This window comes from Hyaena hyaena, unplaced genomic scaffold (genome assembly GCF_003009895.1).
Source record: "Hyaena hyaena isolate Hyena2069 unplaced genomic scaffold, ASM300989v1 scaffold_113, whole genome shotgun sequence".
Lineage (NCBI taxonomy): Eukaryota > Metazoa > Chordata > Mammalia > Carnivora > Hyaenidae > Hyaena > Hyaena hyaena.
In genome coordinates this window covers 254478-279895 of record NW_024080745.1, presented here as the reverse complement: position 1 = coordinate 279895, position 25418 = coordinate 254478, and the positions used below count along the sequence as shown (strand labels likewise).

Below are 25418 nucleotides of genomic sequence, written 5' to 3'. Positions count from 1 at the left end.
CATTACTGTACATTAATGTGGAGCTTGAACTCACAAACCACGAGATCATGATGTGAGCCAAAGTTGGACGCTTAACCACCTGAGCCACCCAGGCAACCCTGAGTGACTTGATTTTTAAATTTCTTTTTATTATTTTAAGTTCCTCAAGTGATTGTAACACTCAAGTTCAAAAAAGAGCCTTTGGTTCAGTATATTTTTAAGAGAACAAAAACTCCCAAAATTGATGCTTAATCGCAGTTTTATGTGATCCATCATAATTTCTGTGAAAATTCGACTGGATCTTAGGTTCCCCCAAAGTATATGAAAATTAAGATTTAAAAGGAAAACATTATTTAGAAAGTGGTGATGAGTGTGTGTTTATACATACATACTACATATACTTCTTTTTCTTTTTTAAAGTTACATAGCAAACTTCTGGAGACAGAGCGCCAACTAGGTGAAGCTCATGGTAGGCTGAAGGAGCAGAGACAGCTTTCAAGTGAAAAGTTGATGGATAAAGAACAACAAGTGGCTGATCTACAACTCAAACTTTCTCGTTTAGAGGAACAGGTAAGCTAAGTGAGTTTATGTTAGTTTATTGATAGATTTGAGGCATCTTAAATATTCATTATGGTTCAATTTTTTTTTTAATTGTCAGGAGCTGTAATTGAACATTTAAAAAAAATATTTTGACATTTACTTCTCCCCAATAGAAACATCCTATTTATTATTAACCATATATAGGTCATTTTGTTGTGACTGTATTCTCTAAAGTTCTCAACTAAAATATGTTAAGAAGACTGCTCTTTTAGCTTTAGGCAAGAAAGATTCTGGGAGTGAACCTTTAATAGGCTGCTGGGAAGGAAGAGACTTCCTATCCAGGAAGGACAACTTCCCAATAAAACAGTGAAAAATGAACACAATTGGTAAGGATCATTAATGACACATATTTGGTGCATAAAACTTTGAGTTTGCACTCAAGGATTTTCACTGTGAATTAAAGCATAATAAGATTGAATGCTGTTCTAATTAAAGGTGTGGTTGCCCAAATTGGTAAGTATTATTTGGTTAAAGTTATCATTGAATTATGTCTTTTACTAGAATTGAACAAACACTGAGAGTTTAAATCTGTAGTTTTATCAAGCTACATCTGGCTTCATCAAGCTAGGATTTTCTTCTAGACCCGAAGTCTTGCACATGGTAGATGGTCCCATTTTTTTCCCAATAAGCGATAATTATGATTGTTTTGGAAAAAAATAAAACAAATAATTGATACTGTGACTTAGATTGTTGTTACAAAAAATTTGTATGTAATTAATTCCTTTATCATATTAGTATAGAAAAAAGTAATAAATAAAAAAGCAATAATAAAAACTAAATGGCAACCTAGAGAAAGAATTGTGTTCTTAGGATGAGAGTCTATTCCTAGGGAATAGTTTCATAATCATGAGATTAAGATTTTATAAGTAATGAGATATTGCTTTTAAAGTTGATTTTATATATTGACTGAATTAGGTTTTTGCTTCAGACTCACGAATTTAGAGAATTGAAGTAATGCCAGATATTCAGGAATGAGCATTCTGCCTTTAAGCTGTCAACTGACAATTTACGTTTTTGTTTTTTTTTTTTAGTTGAAGGAAAAAGTAACAAATTCTACAGAATTGCAACATCAATTAGATAAAACAAAGCAACAGCATCAAGAACAACAAGCTCTCCAGCAAAGCACTACAGCAAAACTTCGAGAAGCCCAGGTAAATATTATTCAGATTATGAGCCTTTTAAACAGGAACTAAGTAGATCATTATCCTTTTGTGGTGGTAAAACGAGATAATGCAAAAAACTTTACTTGAAGGGTTTTGATAATTTTCAGTGTTTGGATGAGTAGAAAGTCTTTTGATTACTATGTTGAAGTTTTCTATTTTAAAATTATATAGCTAGATTTATTATTGTAACTGCATTTATTTATATAAAATATTTAAGTTTTATTAAAGTATGTATGCACAATAAATTATTTATTATTTTTAAAAGTACCTTATTTGAAAAATTAAAACAAGTACAAATTTCCTGATTTAGTTAGCCCCGTAAAAAGGAACATTTTGTATTTTCTATGGTAGAACTTAGTATTTGTTAGTCTTGTCTTTCCCTGCTTCAGAACTATCATAGGAACATTGGAATTGTAGGCATAGAAAATATAAGTGATTAGGTTAAATTTATACAGATTCTATAGCATTGCCTAGAAGTTTGGAAGAAGTAAATTTTTGTTAACAGTGAGGAGGAGAAGGTGCCCTCTTTTGAGATTTATTTATTCCTTCAGTCTTTCATTAACTCGTTGAATATTATTGAGTACTCTATGTCAGGCACTGTGGTGAGCACTGAAAGTAAAGAGGTGAATAAGACAGTGCTTGCCTGCTAGAAAATGGCAGTCTAATGATGTGCACACAGAAACAATGTTGGAGTTATTTAAAGGAGGCTGTAAGTAATATGTCTCTTCCCCTTCTGAGTTTGGAGAATGGAATAGGAGTCAGATGGATAGAGATAAAACTATTATATTCATGTACTTTTTCTTTCATTTATTCAGTTAACAAATATGTACTAGTATCTACTCTTAGCCAAGGATGTGACTTTGTGGATATGACAGCAAATGAAACAGACAAAGCTGTCTGTTCTCGTGGCGTTTAGTGAGGGAGACCAACAGTAGCCAAGGCAAATGGGCAAAATGTGTGGTGTGTTAGATGGCAGTCAGTCCTATGGAAGTGACAAAGGGATGGGGATTAGGAATTACCTGGGGAGCAGGAGGTGGGACTGCGGTGTTAGGGTTGCCAGGAAAGACCTCTCTGAGAAGATGAAAGACCCAGAGGAATGGAGAGTGTGAGGCATGTGGGTATCAGAGAGAGGGATATACATACACTAAAAAGCCTGGAGGCAGGAGCATGTCAAAGGACTGTCGGGAAGCTGGTGACGGGAGTGGTGTGAGAGATGAGAGGGTTAGAGGGTCACAGAGTCCTGGAGATCACAGAGTAGGAAGATGTCAAGCCTCACAGATAAGTTTAAGGATTTTACTGGGAGTGATAGGAGAAATCATTGCAGGGCTCTGAGCACAGGAGTAACATTATAACATGACTTATAATTTCACAGGATTACTCTGGCTGCTGTATTGAGAGTAGACTGTAGGGACACATGAGTACAAGCAAAGAAATTAGCTAAGAAACCGCTATAGCGATCCACATAAAGAGATGATACAGCTTGGATCAGACTGGAAACACAGCAAGTAGTGAGAAATGGTCAGATTCTACATATATTTTAAAAGTGAAGCTGACACATTTACTGATATATTGATGTGGGATATAGATAGAGACAAGCCAAGGATGATTCAAAGAAGTCTGGCCTGGATAGTTAGGAAGATGGAAGTCAAGCAAGATGAAGACTGAGAATCCTATTGGATTTGGCAGCATGGAGGTCATTGATGACATTGGCAAGAGCAACTTGGAGAGAGAAGTAGGGATGAAAGTCTGATGGAAGGGGTTCAAGAGAAAATGGGAAGAGAGAAGTTTGATACAATGAATATAGAAAACTGTAGGAGTTTTACTATAAAGAGTAGCAAAGAAATAGAGTATTAAGACTGAGGTAGACAATTTAGCATAGATCTGCAGTTATGTGCTTTTTTTTTTAAGTTTATTTATTTATTTTGAGGGAGAGAGAGAGGTGCACACACATGAGGGAGAGGCATAGGGAGAGAGAGAAAGAGAGAAAAGCTCAAGCAGGCTCTGCACTGTAAGCATGGAGCCCGATGTTGCTTAAACTCACAAACTGATATTATGAGCCGAAGTCAGATGCTTAACTGACTGAGCCTCCCAGGAGCTCCCAAGTGTTCTTTTTTATAGTGTGCCCCAGCATTGAGTTTATTCATCCAGTTACAGACAAAGCTGGAAATGACAGGCATTCAACTTCTTATAGGCAGGTTGTTTCTTAGACTGAGGGGAGAGCAAGGGGCTGAGTTAAGCATGCTTAGTTCCTTATTCCAAACTTTCAATTAGTTAAATTCTCATTCCCTGGGGAAGAATAAGAAAAAGATGGCAAGAGACCAGGCAAAGTCTGTCATTATGGAAATTTCAAAAGTCCTAAAAACTAATTTAAAGAGGTGTAATCAGTGTCGTTCTAGGTAGATATGTTCATAAAATTATTTTGGTTGCACAGAGGACAGTTCTCTAACTCAGTCTGGAAAAGAGCAGTGATTGGAAACTTCTTAAAAGTGACAATCTGAGTTTTAGAGCATGTGTAGATGTTACTGGGTTGTGAAGATGGTCAGAGTAAGGATCGTACTCCAAGTTAAGGAGTTAAAAGGGCAAGGATACTGAAGCTGATATGACTAAACTGTTAGGTTTTGCTGGAGCTTAAAGTGTAGTTTAGAGATTGGAGAAAAGGCTGGAGCATTAGACATGGGTGAGTTTATAGAAGGTCTTGTGTGACATTTGTCCTTGAAGATAGAAAAATATTAAAGGTCTCAAGATAGAAGTGCCATAGCCAGATTTGATTATTTTTTTAAAAAGTATTTAGAAAGAGACAGAGAGAGCATGGGGGAGGGGCAGAGAGAGAGGGAGAGAATCCCAAGCAGGCTCCACATGGTCAGCACTGAACCCGATGTGGGCTCGAGCTCACAAACTGTGAGATCATGACCTGAGCTGAAAATAAGAGTCAGACGCTTAACCGACTGAGCCACCCATGTGCTGCCCAGATTTGATTTTTAAATAAGTTATTCCTGTGGTTGTATGAAAGGTGGATTTCAGGGGGAATATTTTGAAGGAGGTGATCAGTTAAAAGACTAATATATGCAGTAATTTAGGTGAAAAATAATAATGGTGTTAGTTCAAGCAATTGTTAAAGATGTTATAGGGCAAATATGAATAATGCCTGGGCAGTAAAAAAAAAAAAAAAGTAGGACTTCATAGTTGAGGGAATGAGAGAGAAAGTGAATGACTTCCATACTAATAACACTGAGTACATAGTAAATGGAGGTGTCTTAACTTTGTTAGTGAATGTGAGACAAATGGCCATTTCATTGGGCAGTGTTGTGAGTTCAGTTTTGGATGTTGCTGAGGTACCTATGGTATACATTCATTTAAAGCTGTGAGAAACATCACAGTATACATGAGGAACATGGAACTATTAGAATAGATGTGATCAGCCAGGGAGGGAGTTGTAGTGAGGAGAACAGACTACTGGTAACAGAAGACTTTTGGGAAACATTAGCACTTAACAGGGTGGATGATTGGAGGAAGAGCACCCCAAAGAAAGACCATGATCAGAGTAATTAAGGAGAACCTGCCAAGTGGAAGCCAAAGGAGGTGGAGAGTCAAAAGTTCAGAGTAATCCGCAACTTCAAATGTGCATGTGTAGTAGGGATGCCAAGTATGATAAGTGAAAAGTGTCCATTATATTAAGCTATAATTATAGATTATAAATATATATTCTTGTATATTAAGGATGTTAGTGACCTTTTTAAACATAATTGCAATAAAGTGATAGAGATGAAAGGCTGATTTTTGGTGAGTAAATGAGAGATGAGGGATTTGCAAAAGTAAATTTGAATTCCTTTTGAAATTTAAATATGAATTGTATAAAGACTGCACAGAAACGTTTCAAAACACTGCAAAGTGTTTTGAAAACAAGAGATACCTGAACATGTTTATAGCCTGGGACAGTGTGGGAGAGAGGGAATAATTTGAGGATATTGAAGGAGAGGTGACTAAAGGAATAAGGTATTGGTAAGCTGTGAGGTCACTGATACAATGGGTGGTGGTAAATTTAAACTTATTCTCTGCAGGATATTCTTTGAAGCTTGAGGAAAGGAAGTAAATATTGATTTATCTGTCTATCTTTATAGATAAGAGAGTGGAAGATCAAGGTGCATCATCCCGGAAGAACCCTCCCTCCTTTTTTTTTTTTTTTTTATGGATAAAGTTGGAGATAGTTGAATGGGAGGCAGGCAGAGATTAAGAATTTAGAGGGAATATTGAAGATTTTATTTTTAGTTTTTAGTTTATTTCTTTATTTTGAGAGGGAGAGCGAAAGTGGGGTAGGGGCAGAGAGAGAGAGAATTCCAAGCAGGCTCCACACAACCAGCGCAGAGCCTAATGCAGGGCTTGAGCTCATGATCTACAAGATCATGCCCTGAGCCAAAGTCGATTTCTTAACTGACTGAGCCACCCATGTGCCTCTTGAAGCTTTTAAGTAGTTATTGAAGGGAATGTTTGAGGGTGAGAACCTTACTCAAGTGAAAAGATTTGACAAGATGATTCTAAGTATATAATGGAGGTCACAGTCTAGAAATTTGCTGTGGCACCAATCTCTGAAGGTTTATGATTTTGCTCTAACAGTGCTTAGAAATGAAGGTATGGAGTAAGCAGATTTCAACACTGATCTAGGATTGGGCCTTTTTGGGGTGGCTGTATTGGGAATTTGGAGGTGAGAGGAAATGGAGAAGGTTGAACAGTTGAGAGGATAGTTAAGGTTAGTTCATATCCATATATGAGTTTCAGGAAGAGAAATGAGGCATATGCTATATAAATCAGAAGAAAATTGAGGTCAGTGTCTCTTTGGCATTGCATTGAAGAGCAGAAATGAGGTCATGAAATTGGAAGATGGTCAGGAAGTTGTGGTCACAAAGTAGGACAATTGAAAATTTTCATCCGGAACAATTTGAAGTGATTCCAAGATCCTACATGTGAGTGAATGAATAGAATGAGTACAGGTCCAGGAATTAAGATGATATGAATGTTGAGGCTATGCTCTTAATTCTCTGTGTATTTTGTATTTCCCAGGAAATTGGCAGAAATTGGGATTGAGAGAAAGACTAAATCAGGTCTCAAGTCTTCAGTGAATGAGGTAGGGATTTATAGATAATAGCACCACAGACTAGAGGATAGAATAAATGAATGACATACTTCCCAAAGCAACATGAAGCTTTTACATGAGGGGTAGAGTTATGGTGGTGAAAAACCAGGAAGAAGTCAATCTCCCCTGCCCAGTGGAATGGTCCTTATGTATCTGAGAGTGTTGAGGGGGAATCAGCAGCTATAAAGGGTGAACTAACAATTTCCGCTCTGACTTGGAAATATAGTGACTGTTCTGGAAGAAAAAACTTAGGCCTGGAGCTGTGGTTCCAAGATGAATGGGATGTGGACAAGAGGGGTCATTAGTGTTAAGAGTAGAGAATGAGAGCAGAGAGGTAGGTTGCCTTTCATCATTTTGTGATTGAAACATAGAGAGAGGAGAAGCATGTTTGGAAGTGATCTCCAGTGGTGTCTTACTGGCGCACACTGTTGAGAGCACCAGTACCGGTGGTTGCTGACTCTGTCTGAGCAGGGTGGTGTGGGGCACTGTAAGGTTTGCAGAGGGGCTTGTTAGGGCCTGGTCCTAGGGAAAAGTGAGGCAGAGCCAAGGAACGTGGGTCGGACAGCTCCAGAATGTCAATGCACATTGTTCTGGATGTGGGCGGATGCACCGTGCTCTGTGTAACACCAAGGCCCTTGGTGAAGTAAAGAAAGAGGGATCCCTTGATGTATCGACAGAAGATTCCCCTCAGGGTATCGAAGTGAGCCTTCATGCGTGTGCGTGTGTTAGAGGGCAGTCCTTTATTTTTCTGTTCATTCAACATATGTCTTAGACCATTTGTGTCTTGGATATATCAGTGAATAAAACAGACAGAAATCCTCACCTTCGTGTAGCATATATTGTAGTGAGGTGGAGGAAAGTAGATAAACATGAAAAATAAATAAATTATTTGTTGTGATAAAAGAGAAGTGCTATGGAAAGAAAAACTGAACATTCAGGAGAAGGAATATTGGGAAAGGCTACAATTTTAAATGTCATGGTCAGGTTAGGCCTGATTGAATAGGTGACATTTGAACAAACTTTTTTTTGTTTGTAAGTTTATTTATTTATTTTGATAGAGAGTGTGTACCAGTGCAAGAGGGGCAGACAGAGAGAGGGAGAGAGGATCCCAAGCAGGCCCTGCGCTGTCAGTGGGGCTTGATCCAACAAATCATGAGATCGTGACCTGAGCTGAGATCAAGAACTGGGTGCTTAACCAACTGAGCCACCCAGGCAGCCCTCGAACAAATGTTTGAAGGAGAGGGAATGAGCCATGTGACCTTGTGGGATAGGTATTCTAGACAGAAGAAGCAATTATTGCAGAGGCCCTGAGGTGGGAGTATGCCTGGTGTGATTAAGGAATAAGGAGAGTCCCACGTGTCTGAAATGGATTAAACAAGAAGAGTACTGGGTAGTGAGGTCAGAGTGCTAGAATAAGAATGTGGCTATTTGAAGGGTTTTTTTGGTTAAATTCTTATTTATTATCAATAATAAAGATTTATATCATTAAATACATAGTTCTTATTAAGTTTGCCATGTTAAAATGTAACGAGTAGTAAAAAAATGTAAGACTCAGTTTGAGTTGTAAAATGTATGATCAGTCATTTTCTGTTTGAGGAGTAACTTTTAAGTTCTCTATTGTTAAGGTAGTAGTTTTCACTTCTTTACAGAATGATTTAGAACAAGTATTACGTCAAATTGGCGATAAGGACCAAAAGATCCAGAACCTTGAAGCCTTATTACAGAAGAGTAAAGAAAATATTTCCTTACTAGAAAAAGAAAGAGAAGATCTTTATGCAAAAATTCAGGCTGGTGAAGGAGAGACTGCTGTTCTTAACCAGTTACAAGAAAAAAACCATACCTTACAGGAACAAGTAAGCATGTCAAATGTGTTCTATTTTCTATTTTCATTTGTTTTGGTTTTTAAGTTTATTTATTTTGAGAGAGGGAGAGAGAGAGTCCATGAGTAGGGGGAGAGAGAGAGAGAGAGAGAGAGAGGGAGAGAGAGAATCTCAAGCAGGCTCCACACTGTCAGCACAGAGTCTGATGTGGGGCTCAAACTCACAAACCATGAGATCCTGACCTGGACTGAAATTAAGAGTTGGGCGCTTACCCGACTGAGCCACCCAGGCGCCCCAAATGTGTTCTATTTCTAAAACTCACTTTTATCTTTCTAAATATTGCTAAGTACTTTATTTAAATGCCTCTTCATTCTGGTTATTTTTAGTCCTTTTTAAATATTATGTGGGGGTTTTTTGACAAATACCATCCGATTTACCTAAGAGATGGGTTGCTATTGTAGTAAAAGTAAGTTAGCATGATTTGACAAAGATCTCAGTTCATGTCCCAGTATATAACTTATTACCTGTGTGACCACAAGCAAATTATTTTGGCTTGTTGGTTCATTAGAAAAGTAGAGATGTTATTAACAAAACACTTGCCTCATGGCATTTTGTGATGTTTTGAAAAAAAAGAATAACAAATTATATTTATAAACTAAAAGCACTAATCAACTGTTAGTTATTACTATGTATTGGTTACTATGCAGGCTTACTAGTTACTTATATTTGGGTAATTATGTCTTTGGAACACAAAGCTAATAGTTTTGGTAAGTTGCTCATATGTAGTTTTAGAGAAACTTAAAAAATTTTGGGTTAATGCATTTTCAAACTGAAATAATTTATAGTTGCTTTTTTAGAAGAATTGTCCAATAAGAGCTATAATTATCTAAATGAGAAAATAGTAAAACAGACTATCAGTAGGTAATAACCATTTTTCTAATTTTATTTATTTATTTATTTATTCATTTATTTTTAAAGTTTATTTATTTGACAGAGAATGCAAGCTGGGGAGGGCCAAAGAGAGGGGAGGGAGCATCTCAAGCAGGGTCCACGCTCAGTGCAGAGCCTAATGTAGGGCTTGAGCCCACAAATCACCAGATCATGACCTGAGCCGAAACCAAGAGTTAGATGCTTAACCAACTGAGCCACCCAGGTGCCCCTCTAATTGTTTTAAAAATAATAAATAAAAATAAATCTATGTATTTGTGCTTCTGGCCATTTTGAAGTACCTATTTAGTCCTCTTACCATAAACAAACAAAAAAATATATAAAACCAACTATTTCAGATACTGTTCAACAAGCAGTGCAGGGTTTCACTTCCGAGAGAAGAGAAGCAAGGGAAGTGAATCTTTTGACCATTCCAACTTTTGACTTGGAGTCATTTTCCAGACTGTGGTGTAGGTTGGGGGAGTCCAACGAAAGCACAAAGTAGTGGTCTCACTGAACAAAGTGGTCTCACTGAACAAAGTAGTAAGAGATTGAAGTTCAGGAAGGTTGAGGAACCTCAAATTTGCAGGGCAGAATATCGGAGAGGAGGGAATAGTGGAGAGACGAAGCTCTAAAAATCTGCATAGGAATCCATTTGAGAGCCTTCAGCTGACTGCTAAACTTTGCATTCTTATGTGGGATTTCATGTGGCCAGGCAATGAACAATTGTTAGGACTTGCAAACTGAAAAGTTATCAGGGCTTGGAGATGTTTATGCAAGAGCATAAAGACATGGTTGAGCACTTTGGGGACATTTAATAGAAACCCCAGAAATGTCACAACTTAGAATAAAGATAAACTAGCCCTAGGGTAAAAGCTAGTGTACACCTGACCTGAAAGCATAAAAACAAGCCCTAAAGGATCCAGTTGAGTCACATGTATGTTAACTGCCTGCTGGGATGAAATTAAGCATTTTTGAAAGAAGGCAACAAAGTCAAGATTTGTTTCCATAAATATCAAAAATTTCCAGACATTCAAAGAAGAAGAAAACATGTATGGCTCCTAAAGTATGCTTATGGCTGTAAAGGAAAAGGTATTATAATGGAAATAGAAGTGTAAATGATAAAAAAAAAACTCTATAGAACTTCTCTCTATATATGGAATTCAAATTTCATTGGATGTGTTTAATAGACTAACCAAATAGGAAACAATAGTGAACCTTAAGACAAGGCAGTTGAAACTGTCCAAAAGGAAGCACAGAGAGAAAAAAGATGGCTAAAAACCAAAAACCTATGCTTTAGTGACCTGTGAGACAAGATCATATAATCTAACATACATATAATTGGTGTGACAGAAGGGTAGGGAGTAGAAATCTATTTATTGAAATTTACTTACTGAAGAAATAATGGCTGAAAAAAAATTTTAATGTGATTAAAAATATGAACCCACAGATTCAAGAAACTCCATGAATTCCAAGCAGGGTGCACCAAAGAGACCTCAGATGAATTGGATTTCATCTAAATTAAAAATATTTGCTCTTTAAAAGATACCATTACAAAAATAAAAGACAAGGCAGAGTGGGAGAAGATACTTGAAACACATACATCTGACAACTTGGAAATATTCAGAATATAAAAGGATCTCTTATTAATTATATCCATGATTGTCTGGGGCTAGAGATGAGTGGAGGGTACTGACTGCAAAGGGGCATGAATAAACCTTTTGGGGTAATTGAAATGTTCTCCATATGATGGTGGCAATGGGTATGTGAGTGTATATATTTGTCACATCTCCTCAAGCTGTGCAATTAAATTAGATGAGTTTTATTTCATGTAAATTATAGTTCAGTAGAGATGGTTTTAAAAATAATAGGAATCTCTGAATTAATGTTTTCTTCTGGTTTTGAGAGATTGTTTACTTATTTGTGGAAAGATATGAATAAATTTTCTTAAAAAATATGAGATAACTTATCATAGAGCTCTTTTGTATTCTAATGGTCCTTAAATATATTTTTATTGTATCATTTGTGACCTTCATAATTAGTCTTCTTGTACTTAGGTAACTCAACTAACAGAGAAGCTGAAGAATCAGTCAGAAAGCCATAAACAAGCCCAGGAGAATTTGCATGACCAAGTGCAAGAGCAGAAGGCACATCTTAGAGCTGCACAAGACCGTGTCCTTTCCTTAGAAACTAGTGTCAATGAACTAAATAGTCAATTAAATGAGAGCAAGGAGAAGGTCTCCCAGCTTGACATACAGGTAATACTGAATTATTCAATTTAATGTGAGTTTGTTTAAATAAAATAATTTTAGGCCATCAAAAATTGTTTTAAGACTATAGATTTTTTAAAATTTAAATCCAAGTTAGTTAATGATTTCAGGAATAGAATTTAGTGATTTGTCACTTACATATAACACCCATTGTTCATACCAACAAATGCCCTCCTTAATGCCCATCACCCATTTAGCCCATCCCCCCACCCAACACCCTGCCATCAACCCTCAGTTCTCTGTATTTAAGAGTCTCTTACAGTTTATCTTCCTCTGTTTTTATCTTATTTTTCCTTCCATTCCCCTGTATTCCTGTTTTGTTTCTTAAATTCCACATAGTGAAATCGTATATGTCTTTCTCTGAATAATTGGCTTAGCATAATAGTTCCATGCATGTTGTTGCAAATGGCAAAATTTCATTCTTTTTGATTGCCGAGTAATACTCCATTGTGTATACACACCACATCTTCTTTATCCATTCATCTGTCGATGGACATTTGGACTCTTTCCATACTTTGACTATTGTCGATAGTGCTGCTGTAAACATTGGGGTGCATGTGCACTCCTGTATCCTTTGTATAAATTCCTAGTAGTGTTATTGCTGGGTCATAGGGTAGATCGATCTATTGTTAACTTTTTGAGGAACTTCATACTGTTTTCCAGAGTGGCTGCAGCAGTTTGCATTCCCACCAGCAGTGCAAAAGGGTTCCTCTTTCTCCGCATCCTCACCAACATCTGTTGTTGCCTGACTTGTTAATGTTAGCCATTCTGATGGATGTGAGGTGGTATCTCATTGTGGTTTTGTTTCGTATTTCCATGAGGCCATCAAATGTTTTAAATTCTGTTTCTCCCTGTGTCTCTGTCTTTGTGTCTCTCTTTCTGTCTCCCTGTCTCTTTGTCTCTATCCCCCCAGTCTCCGACCTCCCTCTCACTCTCTGCTTTACTTCATTAGTGGGAAAACATTGGGAAAAAGAATTAAATAAAGGTGGCATCTAGACAGTTTGTTTAGCTTTCCCATTTACCTTTTTTTCTCTTTATTTTCTACTGGCAAACTACACTTTCTGAAACCACCAGATCCTTTTGCTTTTCTTTTTTTTCGTGAAGTCCTTATTATTGTTTTTAAAGTTCAAAGTCCTTTGATACTATACCATTAGATTTCTATGTTAAATACTTTTTGACTTTGATTTTTAAATTTCACTTTAAAATTTAAAAGCAGAAAAATACTTTCTATGCTACCATTATATATATTTTTTATTTTTTTAACTTTTTATTAAGTTTTTACTTTAATTTCAGTATAGTTAAAATATAGCTAACTGTAGTTAACACCATTATATATTTTTAATATACATTTTTTCAGAGGCCAATACAGAAGTCTTGTTCAATGAATCAGTGACAGGATTGGAATTAAAACATATTTTAATTTTCTATTCTCATCATTGGTTTCTTATACTATACTATAGTAGAGAAAGTTATAGAAACATATCTAAGCCTTGATTTTCTTTATTTTAGGAAAATAATTCTATTGAAAGTAAATATAAAATAACAGACATGCATATTAACTTGGAGGAAGAGATTACACATTTCTTTCTATTTAAAATGTAAATATTTGTTAGATGGGTTACATGATAACCCAATTTGAAAGAGGGAGAAGTGTTTTGATGTCAAATAGGGACATATATAGTCTTATATATATCATAATAAATTCCATCATTTATCCCAACATTATTAGGAGTCTTTTCTCCTATTGATTCCTGTTTGGGGGATTATTACATACTTATTTTTCACTGTCTAAGTCCTTATATTTTTTGCCAAAGGACTTAATTTTTAAAATAATTTGACAAAAACAGTGTATTTTCAAGCAAGAGAAAATCAAGAACTAGATACAAGTCAAATGACTGGTAAATTTTATTACAGATTAAAGCCAAAACTGAATTATTGCTATCAGCAGAAGCAGCAAAAACTGCTCAAAGAGCAGATCTTCAGAATCATTTGGACACAGCCCAAAATGCATTACAAGATAAACAGCAGGTAGGTGAACTTGATGCAGTCTCATCGCATAAGCTAATGTTTTGGTAGATAAATTAATTGCAAACATGTATGAAAGTGATACTCAATTTTATTAATATTGTGAGCAACTCGCTTATTCCTCTTAATTTCTGCCTGAGTTCAGAACCAGTTCTAGAACCACTTCTGAGTGAGACAGATGAAGATAAAAGTATCATTTTTGTTTTTTATTAAGTGTAATTGGTGTATAGCCATGGTTGGGCTTCTTAATTTTGTATTAGTCCTTAGTGTAGACCATGGTGTGGAGCTGAATAATCTACTCCTAATTGTTGAACTGTTGCGTCATTGCATCAAGTGCCAATGATTGGGAAAGACTTTCACACCTGTTTTTAGTAAAATGTGTGTGTTTAACACTGGAAGGATTGGAGATGGTATAGAAGAATAAGTCACTTTCATACATTGCTGTTGGTAGCATATGTTAGTTCGACCTTTTAATGGTAGGGATAGCTGTTTGGCAGTATATTTCAGGAACTTTAGGATATTTCCTATTCCTTTGGTTCACTTTTAGTCCTTTATGCTAAGGACTTTTAGGATGCTGTTTACATTTCTATTAATAAAATATGCAAAGTTTACTAACAATCTAAGAATCTGAAGTAGGACAGTTAGCTAAGAAAAGGTCTGAATTAATAAAATGGAAATTTATGCTGTTAAATATAATATTTTAGAAAATGTCACAATTTCATGATGCACTGTAATGTAAAAAACAAAGGTTATAATAAAACACTATGTAAAGCAAGATTCTATTTCTATTTTAAAAGTGTAAATCAGAAAATGGAAACATACAGAAAAGACTGAAAGGAAAGTTATCAAAACATTAATAGTAATTATCTGTGGGTGGTGGGTTTACTAGTGATTTTTATTCTTCATTGCTTCTAGGTATTACAAATTCATAGACGTAGTCACCATAATAGTTTTTAAATGTTATTTTTAAAAATACGATCTTGAACGTTGAAAACATTTAATTATAATATAAAAGTGCTATTTTATTATTAGCCTACTTAATGTTTATTGTATCTTCTGGCTCCTAAAATAACTCTTCCTAGAAAAGTTAAGTGGTGATGCATATTAACTTAATTATCTCATGCTGTGTACAATTTCAGTTTAGGTCCTTTGTATTGGTAAAATAACCTCTGATATATCATTAGGCTTCTTTGTAATCTTACTTCAAGTAGTTCTGTAAATAAAATTAGAATTTTCAGTTTTACTTTGATCAGACATTTGGGAATACAAGAAAGTAAAGTTTACCAAAGTTTCAATTGTACTTTTCTATAGGAATTAAATAAGATCACTACTCAGTTGGATCAGGTCACTGCAAAGTTACAGGATAAGCAAGAACACTGCAGTCAGTTGGAAAGTCATCTTAAAGAATATAAAGACAAACACCTTTCTTTAGAACAAAAAACTGAAGAATTAGAAGGTCAAATTAAGGTTTGTATAAAAGATATTGAGTATATTCCCTATATTTTCTGCTGCTATAGTAATGGAAACTGATGACCTAGAAGGAATCAGAGAATTTTAAATTTGGAAACAAAGGTGAAGTTATGATATAGAATTTTAAATTACTTGGAATTTTTCTGGTCTCAATTTTGAATTCCATTTCTTCATTAATGAGTGGCTTTTACAGATGGCAGTTAACATGTATACTGAGTTCTTTGTAATGTTTAAAAGAAACAACCAACCAGGGATATACTCTGTAATGACAAGGAACTTAACATTTTATTGTTGTTGTTGTTGTTATGAAGCCTCTTCTGTTCCTTCATTTCTATCTCCTTCTTCCTTATTTCAGAATACATTTCATATATGACATACTTCTTCACTTTTTAAACTTTACATGTATACCTTTTGGATTTTGTTTTTAGTTTAATAATAAGTTTATGCTGTGGGAAACTGCTTCTTTACTTCAACTCCAAGTGAAAGTGTTGATGTACTAAAGAGATTAATTGAGTAGACCTATCAGACAAGGGTTTGACAACTGAGTCCTTTGTCCTTCAGATGGGATCTACTATCAACTAAACAAATACTTCTCAAATTACTATATATGTACGCAAGTTATACTTCACATACAGAAGAAATACTTCTGTAGAACTGTTGGCTGTGTACATGTATGTGTGTATAGCCACACCAACACAACATGGACGAAGAATTACATTTACAATTGTTTATGAGTTTCTTTTTCTTTTCTTTATGGCCAGTGATGACAGTATGACAAATTACTTTTTGTAATGATTTGAAAAGAACAGAAGAACCGTTTTACCAAAAAGTGTCTCATGAGAATTCTCTGTGGGTATCTTTTACAAATAATTGTTTAGAACCAAGATTGTCTCTTGTGATTATCAGATCTTCAACATTGGGTAACTATTTTAGGAAGTATTCCATATGTTTTATGTAATTATTTGTTACAAAATTTTACAATTACATCAAATATCTATTGTAAGAGTTGAATAAGAACTCTAGATACCTAGGTTGGTTTATAAAATATTTAGGGTACAAAATTATCACAACTATACAAGAAAACGAATTACTCATATATATTCAAACTTTATATTTAACAGTTTGATTTTGCAGATTTGCAAAAATGCACACAGCTCTATGTATATGTATGAGACAGAACCTACACTGAGAGGAATAACAGTCTCTAAACCAAGAATTTAAAGATGCGGGGCACCTGGGTGGCTTAGTCGGTTAAGCGTCCGACTTTCGCTTAGGTCATGATCTCGCGGTTCGTGGGTTCGAGCCCTGCGTCGGGCTCTGTGCTGACTGCCAGCTCAGAGCGTGGAGCCTGTTTCAGAGTCTGTGACTCCCTCTTTCTCTGACCCTTCCCCGCTCACAGCTGTCTCTCTCTCTCCTAGAAATAAAGAAAACATTAAAAAAAATTAAAAAAAAAAAAAAAAAGAATTTAAAGATGCAATGCCAGGAATTTAGCTGTCTTTATATTTAGGGACAATAGGTATTAAGGAGAAGGATGATATGACAACTCCATTTTAGTTTTGAATATTTACAGTTACTTCAGTGTTGTTTACTAGATGTAACGGGTAATACATGTTAAGTGAGCCTATGTATGATGAGCCTGTTACCTAGTTTTTTCATACTGAGTTAATAACTTTTACCCTAGCAATAGACACAATTATCTTAAGGATTTTCTCTTATTTTGAGTTAATTTTAAAAAGTAGAAACTTGGTGACTGCCTGGCATGTACAAAGCCTGCTGGTGGGTCCTCTGAAAAATTCCAAAATAAATCGTTCCTTTACTCAGTAGTGGCTTCAGAATGGAAAACGTGTTTTTTATTATAACATAAATATTTTAGGGTTATTATTCTGTGTTATGTCAACACCAATTTGAGTATAAACAAAAATGTTATATTTAATAATAGATGGGTAATTATTGACATTAAAATGGTTGCTGTGTTCTGTTTCTTCCATAGAAACTAGAAGCTGATGCTCTTGAAGTTAAAGGAAGCAAGGAGCAGGCTTTGCGGGACCTGCACTTGCAGAGACAGCTGAATACAGATTTAGAGCTTAGAGCCACAGAACTGAGGAAGCAACTTGAAATGGAGAAAGAAATGTAAGCTAAACTCTTTAAGGGAGGGGATTGTAAACTGAGGATTAGAATCTTATGATTTCAGGGGCGCTGGAGAGGCTCAACCAGTTAAGCGTCCCACTCTTGACTTCAGCTCAGGTCATGATGTCATGGTTTGTGGGACTGAGCCCTGTGTGGGGCTCTGCATTGACAGGACCTGCTTGGGATTCTTTCTCCTCACCACCATGTGCACGCGCGTTTGTGTGCATGCGTAACAGTCTCTCTTTCTCTCTTAAACATTTTCAAAAAGTCTTCTGATTTCAGTTTTGCTACCACAGTGCTTAAAGATTTATTAAATGGTTATTTTGTATTGATTCTATAATCTGCTGATGTTAATATGAATGAAAAATAAAGCTATTATAGTATGGTTAAATTTACCTTCACTAGAAAGGATTGCGAATTTGGTTCATCTAGTCTCTTTTCAACAGTAATATGACATTCATTTCTCTGGGTTAAAGCAATTGTTTTGAGTTGTTCACTGATTTGAATAAATTAATGCGAAATTAACAAATAGAGGAGTATTTATATATATATATGTGTGTGTGTATATATGATATATATATATATATATCACTCAAGAACAATTAGGCTTTGAGGTACTATACCACGTAGGCAATGTATACTTTCTTGTAAGAAATAATTTATTTTAGCTTTGTGATGCATCTCAGCAGATTGTATTTGTGAACACAAGGGAAAGACCAGAATCAATGTACCTTTCAAAAACTATTGAGGTAAAATTTACATACTGTTAAATACACAGATCTTACATACACAATTTGAGTTTTAGTAAGTGTATACTCTGTATAATAATATGCCCTCCCACCCACAATATTTTCATACCCATGGAGTTTCTTCAGGTGCCCTTCTAGTCAATACCTTGTAGAAAACCACAGTTCTGATTTCAGTCTTCATAGATTAATGTTGTGTGTTTTTGAAATTAAATCACACAAGTATGTTCTTTTTTTATGACTGGCTTTTTTTTTTCCCACTTAATGTACTATTTTTAAATTCGTCTATATAGTTGGATATTATTCCACTGAATGGACTATAGTTTATCTGTTTTCTGTTGGTGAGTATTTTTAGGTTGTTTGCAGTTTTTAGCTGTCATGAATAAAGATGCTATCAGTATTCTTATACAAGCATTTTTGTTAAACTACAGGGCCATGGTGGAGTAGCTATATGTTCAACTCCTTGAGAAACTGTGAAACCTTTTTCCAAAGTGGCTGTACCATTTTATACTTCTACTGGGAATGTTTCATTGCTTCATATCCTTGCCAGTGTTTGGTGTTGTTGGTCCTTTAATTTTAGCTATTTATTGAAGATGAGATGGTGTCTTATTGTGGGTTTAATTTTCATTTCTTATGGAGTGTCTGTTAAATTATTTTGCCTATTAAAATTTTTCCCCCATTGGGTCTTTTTATTACTAATTTGTAGGAGTTCTTTATATATGCAAAGTACTAATCCTTTGCCAGATAGCCAGCGAGCTAACCAGACAAATAGATTATCAAGACTTTTCCTAACAGCTTTTTTTTCTTTTTTTTTTTTGGTAATATCTTTCAGTGAAAAGATTTAAATTTTGGTTGAGCTCAATTTGCCACTTATTTTTATTTTATGTTTAATGTTTTCTGTCCTTTCTATGAAACCTCTGCCTATCCCCAAGGTTTATGAAGAATTCTCTTACGTTTTCTTCTAGAAGTTTTACAGTTTCAGTTTTTACATTTAGGTCTAGGATCTGTGTTGAACTTATTTTTGTGAGAGATCTGAGAAGGAGTCCAGGATCGCCTTTTTTCCCCCCATACATTGTTAAGTTTTTCTGGTACGATTTGTTGATAAAACTTCTTTCTTCCAATGAGTGGCCTTTGATGCCTTTTTCAAGAGCAGTTTACCTAATATGTGTGAGTTTATTTGTGGGCTTTAGTCTGTTTTATTGGTCTGTGTGTCTCTATGATATCCTGACACCAGTACCATCCTATTATGACTTTTGTAGCTTCTTGGTATAGGTATTGATATCAAGTTGTATCAGCCCTGCAACTTACTTCTTTTTCAAGGTTGTCTTGGTTCTTTTAAGTTTATTGCTTTTCCATATAAATTTTAATATTGTCCATTTCTGCAAATAAAATTGTTGGGTTTTGATTGGAATTTCAGTGAATCTCTAGTTCAGTTTGGGGGAGAATGAATGTTTTAACAATACAGAGTCTTCTAATCTGTGAACCTGGTATATGTCTAATATTTATGTCTTCTTTAATATCTCTGATCAACATTTTGTTGTTTTTAAAATAGGGATCTTGAATATCTTTTGCTGAATTTAATCCTAAATTCTTCATGTTTTTCAATTTTATTGTAAGTGGAAATTTTTTTTTTTAGCATTTATTTTTGAGAGACAGAGTATGAGCAGGGGAGGGACAGACAGAGAGAGAGGGAGTCACAGAATTTGAAGCAGGCTCCAGGCTCTGAGCTGGCTGTCAGCACAGAGCCCAATGCGGGACTCAAAGCCACAAATCACAAGATCTCGACCTGAGCTGAAGTTGGCCGCTTAACTGACGGAGCCACCCAGGTGTCCTGGAAATGTTTCTTAAATTTAATTTTAATTTTCTGATCATTTGTGGCTAGTATAAACATACAGTTGAGTCTTACATATTGACCTACTACTGTCTAGCCTTGTTAAGTTTGCATTTTTGTTTTGTAGAGGTATTAGAATTTTCTAAGTGGACAGTCTTGGTATATGTGAATTAATAAGTTATATATTTTTTTCTTTAGTCTGTATGTCTAGGATTTTTTTTTTCTTGACTTACTGCTAGCTAACACCTCCAGTGAATGTAAAAAGATAGTGGATATCCTTGGGTTGTTCCCAGCCTTGAGCAGGAAACAGGAAATACTTCATCATTAATTTTGAGATTAGCTGTAGGTTTTTTGTAGATTCCTTTATCACATTAAACACATTCCTATCTATACTAGTTTTCTTAAATTTTTTTATTAACTTCTTTTTCTGCATCTGTTGTTATGATCATATGCTTTTTCTCCTCTATTCTGTTAATAGGGTGAATTACATGGATTTTTTTAATAGTTTATTGTCAAGTTGGTTTCCATATAACACCCAGTACTCATCCCCACAAATGCCCTCCTCCATGCCCATCACCCCCCTTTCCCTCCCCCCCCACCCCATCTGCCCTCAGTTTGTTCTCAGCATTCAAGAGTCTCTCATGGTTTGCCTCCCTCCCTCTCTCCAACTGTTTTTCCCCTTCTTCTCACCCATGGCCCTCCATTAAGTTCCTCCTAATCCTCCTATACATGCAAACATATGGTATCTGTCCTTCTCCACCTGACTTATTTCGCTCAGCATAACACACTCAAGTTCCATCCATGTTGCTACACATGGCCAGATTTCATTCTTTCTCATTGCCATGTAATATTCCATTGTATAGATAAACCATATCTTCTTGATCCATTTGTCAGTTGGTGGACACTTAGGTTCTTTCCATGTTCTGGCTATTGTTGAGAGTGCTGCTATGAACATTGGGGTACATGTGCCCCTATGCATCAGCACTCCTGTATCTCTTGGGTAAATGCCTAGCAGCGCTACTGCTGGGTCATAGGGGAGTTCTACTGTTAATTTTTTGAGGAACCTCCACACTGTTTTCCAAAGGGGCTGTACAGTTTACATTCCCACCAACAGTGTAGGAGGGTGCCCGTTTTTCCACATCCTCACCAGCATCTAGAGTCCTTGATTTGCTCATTTTAGCCACTCTGACTGGCATGAGGTGGTGTCTCAGTGTGGTCTATCTTTTCCCATTCCATTGGTTGCCTATTTTATGGATCGTTTCCTTTGCCATGCAGAAGCTTTTAATCTTGATGAGACCCCAATAGTTCATTTTTGCTCTTGATTCCCTTGCATTTGGGGATGTGTCAGGGGATGTGTCAAGAAATTGCTGCGGTTGAGGTCAAGGAGGTTGTTTCCGGCTTTCTCCTCTAGGGTTTTGATGGTTTCCTGTCTCACATTCAGGTCTTTTATCCATATTGAGTTTATTTTTGTGTATGGTGTGAGAAAATGATCTAGTTTCATTCTTCTGCATGTTGCTGTCCAGTTCTCCCAGCACCATCTGTTAAAGAGGCTGTCTTTTTTCCATTGGATACTCTTTCCTGCTTTGTCAAAGATTAGTTGGCTGTACACTTTTGGGTCCAATTCTGAGTTCTCAATTCTATTCCATTGGTCTATGTGTCTGTTTTTGTGCCAGTACCATACTGTCTTGATGATGACAGCTCTGTAGTAGAGACTAAAGTCTGGGATGGTGATGCCTCCCGCTTTCGTTTTCTTCTACATTGATTGCTTTTTAAATATTAAACCAACTTTGCTTTCCTAGGATAAATCCCACTTGATCATCTTGTATTATTCTTTTTATATATTGCTGTATTTGACTTGCTAATACTTTGTTTAGAATTTTCTTTGCATTAATGAGGACTACTGGTCTGCAGTGTTCTTTTAATATCATTGCCGTGGTTATTGGAGTCATGGTTATGTTGGTCTTAAGAATAAATTGACAATATTTCCTCTTCCTCTCTTTTCTGAAAGAGTTTGTGGGTGATGAGTATTATTTATCTTTTAAATGTTTTATTGAATTCACCAATGAACCAACTGGTCTGAAATTCTCTCTGCATTGCTTCTTAATTTGGAGTTCAATTTATTTATTGATATAAATTATTGATATAGGGCTATTATTGTTTTCTATCATTTTAATTGAGTCAGTTTTGGTAATTTGTGTTTTTGGAGGAATTTATCCATTTCATCTAAACTTCAAATTTATTGGCATAATGTTCATAGTATCATTATACTTTTAGGGTCTGTAGGGTCTGTAGTAATATCTTACTAATAGCAGTAATTTGTCTTCTCTTTTTCTTTCTTGATCGGTCTAATTTGGGGTTTATCAATTTTCTAAAAGAACCTTGCTTTGATTTTGTAACTTTTCTCTTTCATTTATTCCTCATCTTCTCTTTAGTATTTTCTTCCTTAGACTTTGGGTTTCATTTGCTCTTCTCTATATAGTTTTTTAATGTGAAACCTTCTCTGTGGCTGTTTACCTTTTGTAGTATCTGTTTCATTTTCCCAGTTCTTCACCCTCTTTGTATTTTGTTAATGTCAGATGTCAGGCATTCTGCAGATGGTAGTTGCATGCCTTAGTTTAGTGAAATCAATATAATGTGACAGTTTTTCAACAGATGGAGTAAATTACCTTGAAGAAGATTGTCTTTTTTTCTAGTTTGCATTAAGTGCTTAATGGCTCATGAAAGCTCTGAGTATATATGGGTTAGTTTAGGGGCACCTGGGTGGCTCAGTTGGTTGAGTGTCCGACTTTGGCTCAGGTCATGATCTCACAGTTTGTGGTATCGAGCCCCACGTCAGGCTCTGTGCTGACAGCTAGCTCAGAGCCTGGAGCCAGCTTCAGATTCTGTATCTCCCTCTCTTGCCCTCCCCTAATCATGCTGTCTCTCTCTGTCTCTCTCAGAAATAAATAAAACATTAAAAAAATTTTTTTTAAAAGATGGATTAGTTTAGAAGATATTAGGATCTAAAATATTAATTGGTATATGATATACGAAATTTCAAATGTCGGTGGCAGAGAGGGTATGTGCTTCCAGACATTCCTAAATAGTCATTTAAAAGGTACCAAGATGGGGTATCTTTTCTTCACTACTAAGAAATAGTCTCTTTAGCTTGTTCTTGATGTCGATGCTTAGATTGGGTCTTGCCATAAGATCTTCAGTGGACACATTACTCACTAGAATTTTGATGGATAAAAATCAGTTCCACCCAATTCATCTGAATGTCTCATGGGAGGGCTTGTGACCCCATTGGAGGGCTTTTGAGGGCTTGTAACATTTCAGTACACTTTGCCTTTAGATGCCAAATAGCCCACTCTGACTGAGTTGACAGACTTGATCTCTAACAAAGGTATGAAGATTTTTGACTCTGAGTAGTATAGATGGAAGCTGAGAGCCTGGGAGAGGTACTCTTTAGGGAAATGAAATAAAACCCATCAGATTGATAATAATTACCTGATACCTTCATGGTTTTGTCTTTGGGAGTGATGATGAAAAATTTTTTGTTTTCACAAGTAGAGTGGATCCTGATGCTTTGAATTTGAGGATATAGAGATGCATTGGATACCTTAAATGGCATTCCTTCTCACTGTTCGCATCATAGTTTCCAGTGCGCAGGTATTTGGGGAGCATATCTGATCCTTCATATCACCCGCTGTGTAGTTTCTCACCTCTGGTACCCAATCATCAGTCCATGAAGATACCTCTGAGTTAGTTCTTATTCTCCTTCTCAAGATCCCTGTGGGCCCAGTGGTTCTTTCTGTTTTTAATGGGTTCACAGTAAATGGGCCCATTTCTATTCTGTGTTCTAATCTCATGGTTCAGAACTCAGAGGCTTTTACATCATCTTGAGGTAAGGAAACCTTTTAATACTGAAGTCTTTTTTTGCCTATATACTTTATGGAAATGTTTTTTATGTGGTCTTTCATTTCTACTGTACTACCTAAGAAAAAAGAGCCAGGGAAATACATCTAGGATTTGATTAAACCTCATCCCTGATCCCAGGGCTGAGCCCAAAGAACAGGGAAAGTTTCCCATTTCCCAAGGCCCACCTACATCTATATATTCAATTCTCCCTCCAACTCTCATCTTATGATGTATTTTCATTACTGTACAGTTTAATATTTTTTCTAATCTCCTTTGTGATTTTTTTTTTGATGCATGGGTTATTTAGAAGTATGTTGTTTACTTTCCAAATATTTGGAATTTTTTTAGATCGCGTACAGTTTTTGACTTCTAATTTAAATTCATTGTGAACAGAGAACATACTCTGTAAAATTCAGCTTTTCTTTTTTTAAAAAATTTTTTAATGTTTACTTATTTTTGAGAGAGAGAGCGTGAGCACACGAACAGGGGAGGAGCAGAGAGAGAAGGGGGCGGGGCACAGAATCCGAAGCAGGCTCCAGGCCCTCAGCTGTCAGCACACAGCCCAGTGCAGGGCTTGAACTCACAAACCGCGAGATCATGACCTGAGCTGAAGTTGGACACGTAACCAACTGGCCATCCAGGCGCCCCTAAAATTTAACTTTTCAAACTGTCTTATTTATGGCCCACTGTATGGCTTATCTTGGTTAATTTTCCATGTGCACATACATGTATTCTGTGTTGGATAAAGTGCTTTATAAATGTCAACTAAGCCAGGGTGGCTGATAATGTTTAAAAAATTATTTTTGTTTGAATATATTTGACACACAATGTTACATTAATTTTTTTAAAAAAATTTTATTGCATGATTCTTTTATATTTTTTCCTTAAACAGTTATTGTCAAGTTGGTTTTCATATAACACCCAGTGCTCATCCCCACAAGTGCCCTCCTCCATACCCATCACCTCTCCTTTCCCCCACCCCCATCAGCCCTCAGTTTGTTCTCAGCATTCAGGAGTCTTTCATGGTTTGCCTCCCTCCCTCTCTCCAACTGTTTTTCCCCTTCTTCTCACCCATGGCCCTCCGTTAAGTTCCTACTAATCCATCTATACGTGCAAACATATGGTATCTGTCCCTCTCTGCCTGACTTATTTCACTCAGCATAACACCCTCAAGTTCCATCCATGTTGCTACACATGGCCAGATTTCATTCTTTCTCATTGCCATGTAATATTCCATTGCATAGACAAACCACATCTTGATCCATTCATCAGTTGATGGACACTTAGGCTCTTTCCATGTTCTGGCTATTGTTGAGAGTGCTGCTATGAACATTGGGGTACATGTGCTCCTATGCATCAGCACTCCCGCATGTTACATTAAGATGTACAACATAGTGATTCAATATCTCTGTATGTTATGCTATGTTCACCA

The 25418-nt window shown here is 36.0% G+C and overlaps 1 protein-coding gene and 1 long non-coding RNA gene across 2 annotated transcripts in view; one reads left to right on the top strand and one right to left on the bottom strand.

Moving 5' to 3' along the window:
* Positions 1–25418, top strand: part of EEA1 (early endosome antigen 1) — a 120164-nt gene that overhangs the window by 69255 nt on the left and 25491 nt on the right. The window contains exons 12-18 of the mRNA XM_039236606.1: positions 400–549; positions 1611–1730; positions 8520–8723; positions 11675–11875; positions 13802–13915; positions 15224–15379; positions 17373–17512. Coding sequence (XP_039092537.1) covers positions 400–549; positions 1611–1730; positions 8520–8723; positions 11675–11875; positions 13802–13915; positions 15224–15379; positions 17373–17512 — 1085 coding nt within the window. The remainder of the gene's footprint in view (positions 1–399; positions 550–1610; positions 1731–8519; positions 8724–11674; positions 11876–13801; positions 13916–15223; positions 15380–17372; positions 17513–25418) is intronic.
* The window catches only part of LOC120234656, a 79080-nt gene that overhangs the window by 33563 nt on the left and 20099 nt on the right, over positions 1–25418 (bottom strand). The gene's annotated exons all lie outside the window — the stretch shown is intronic.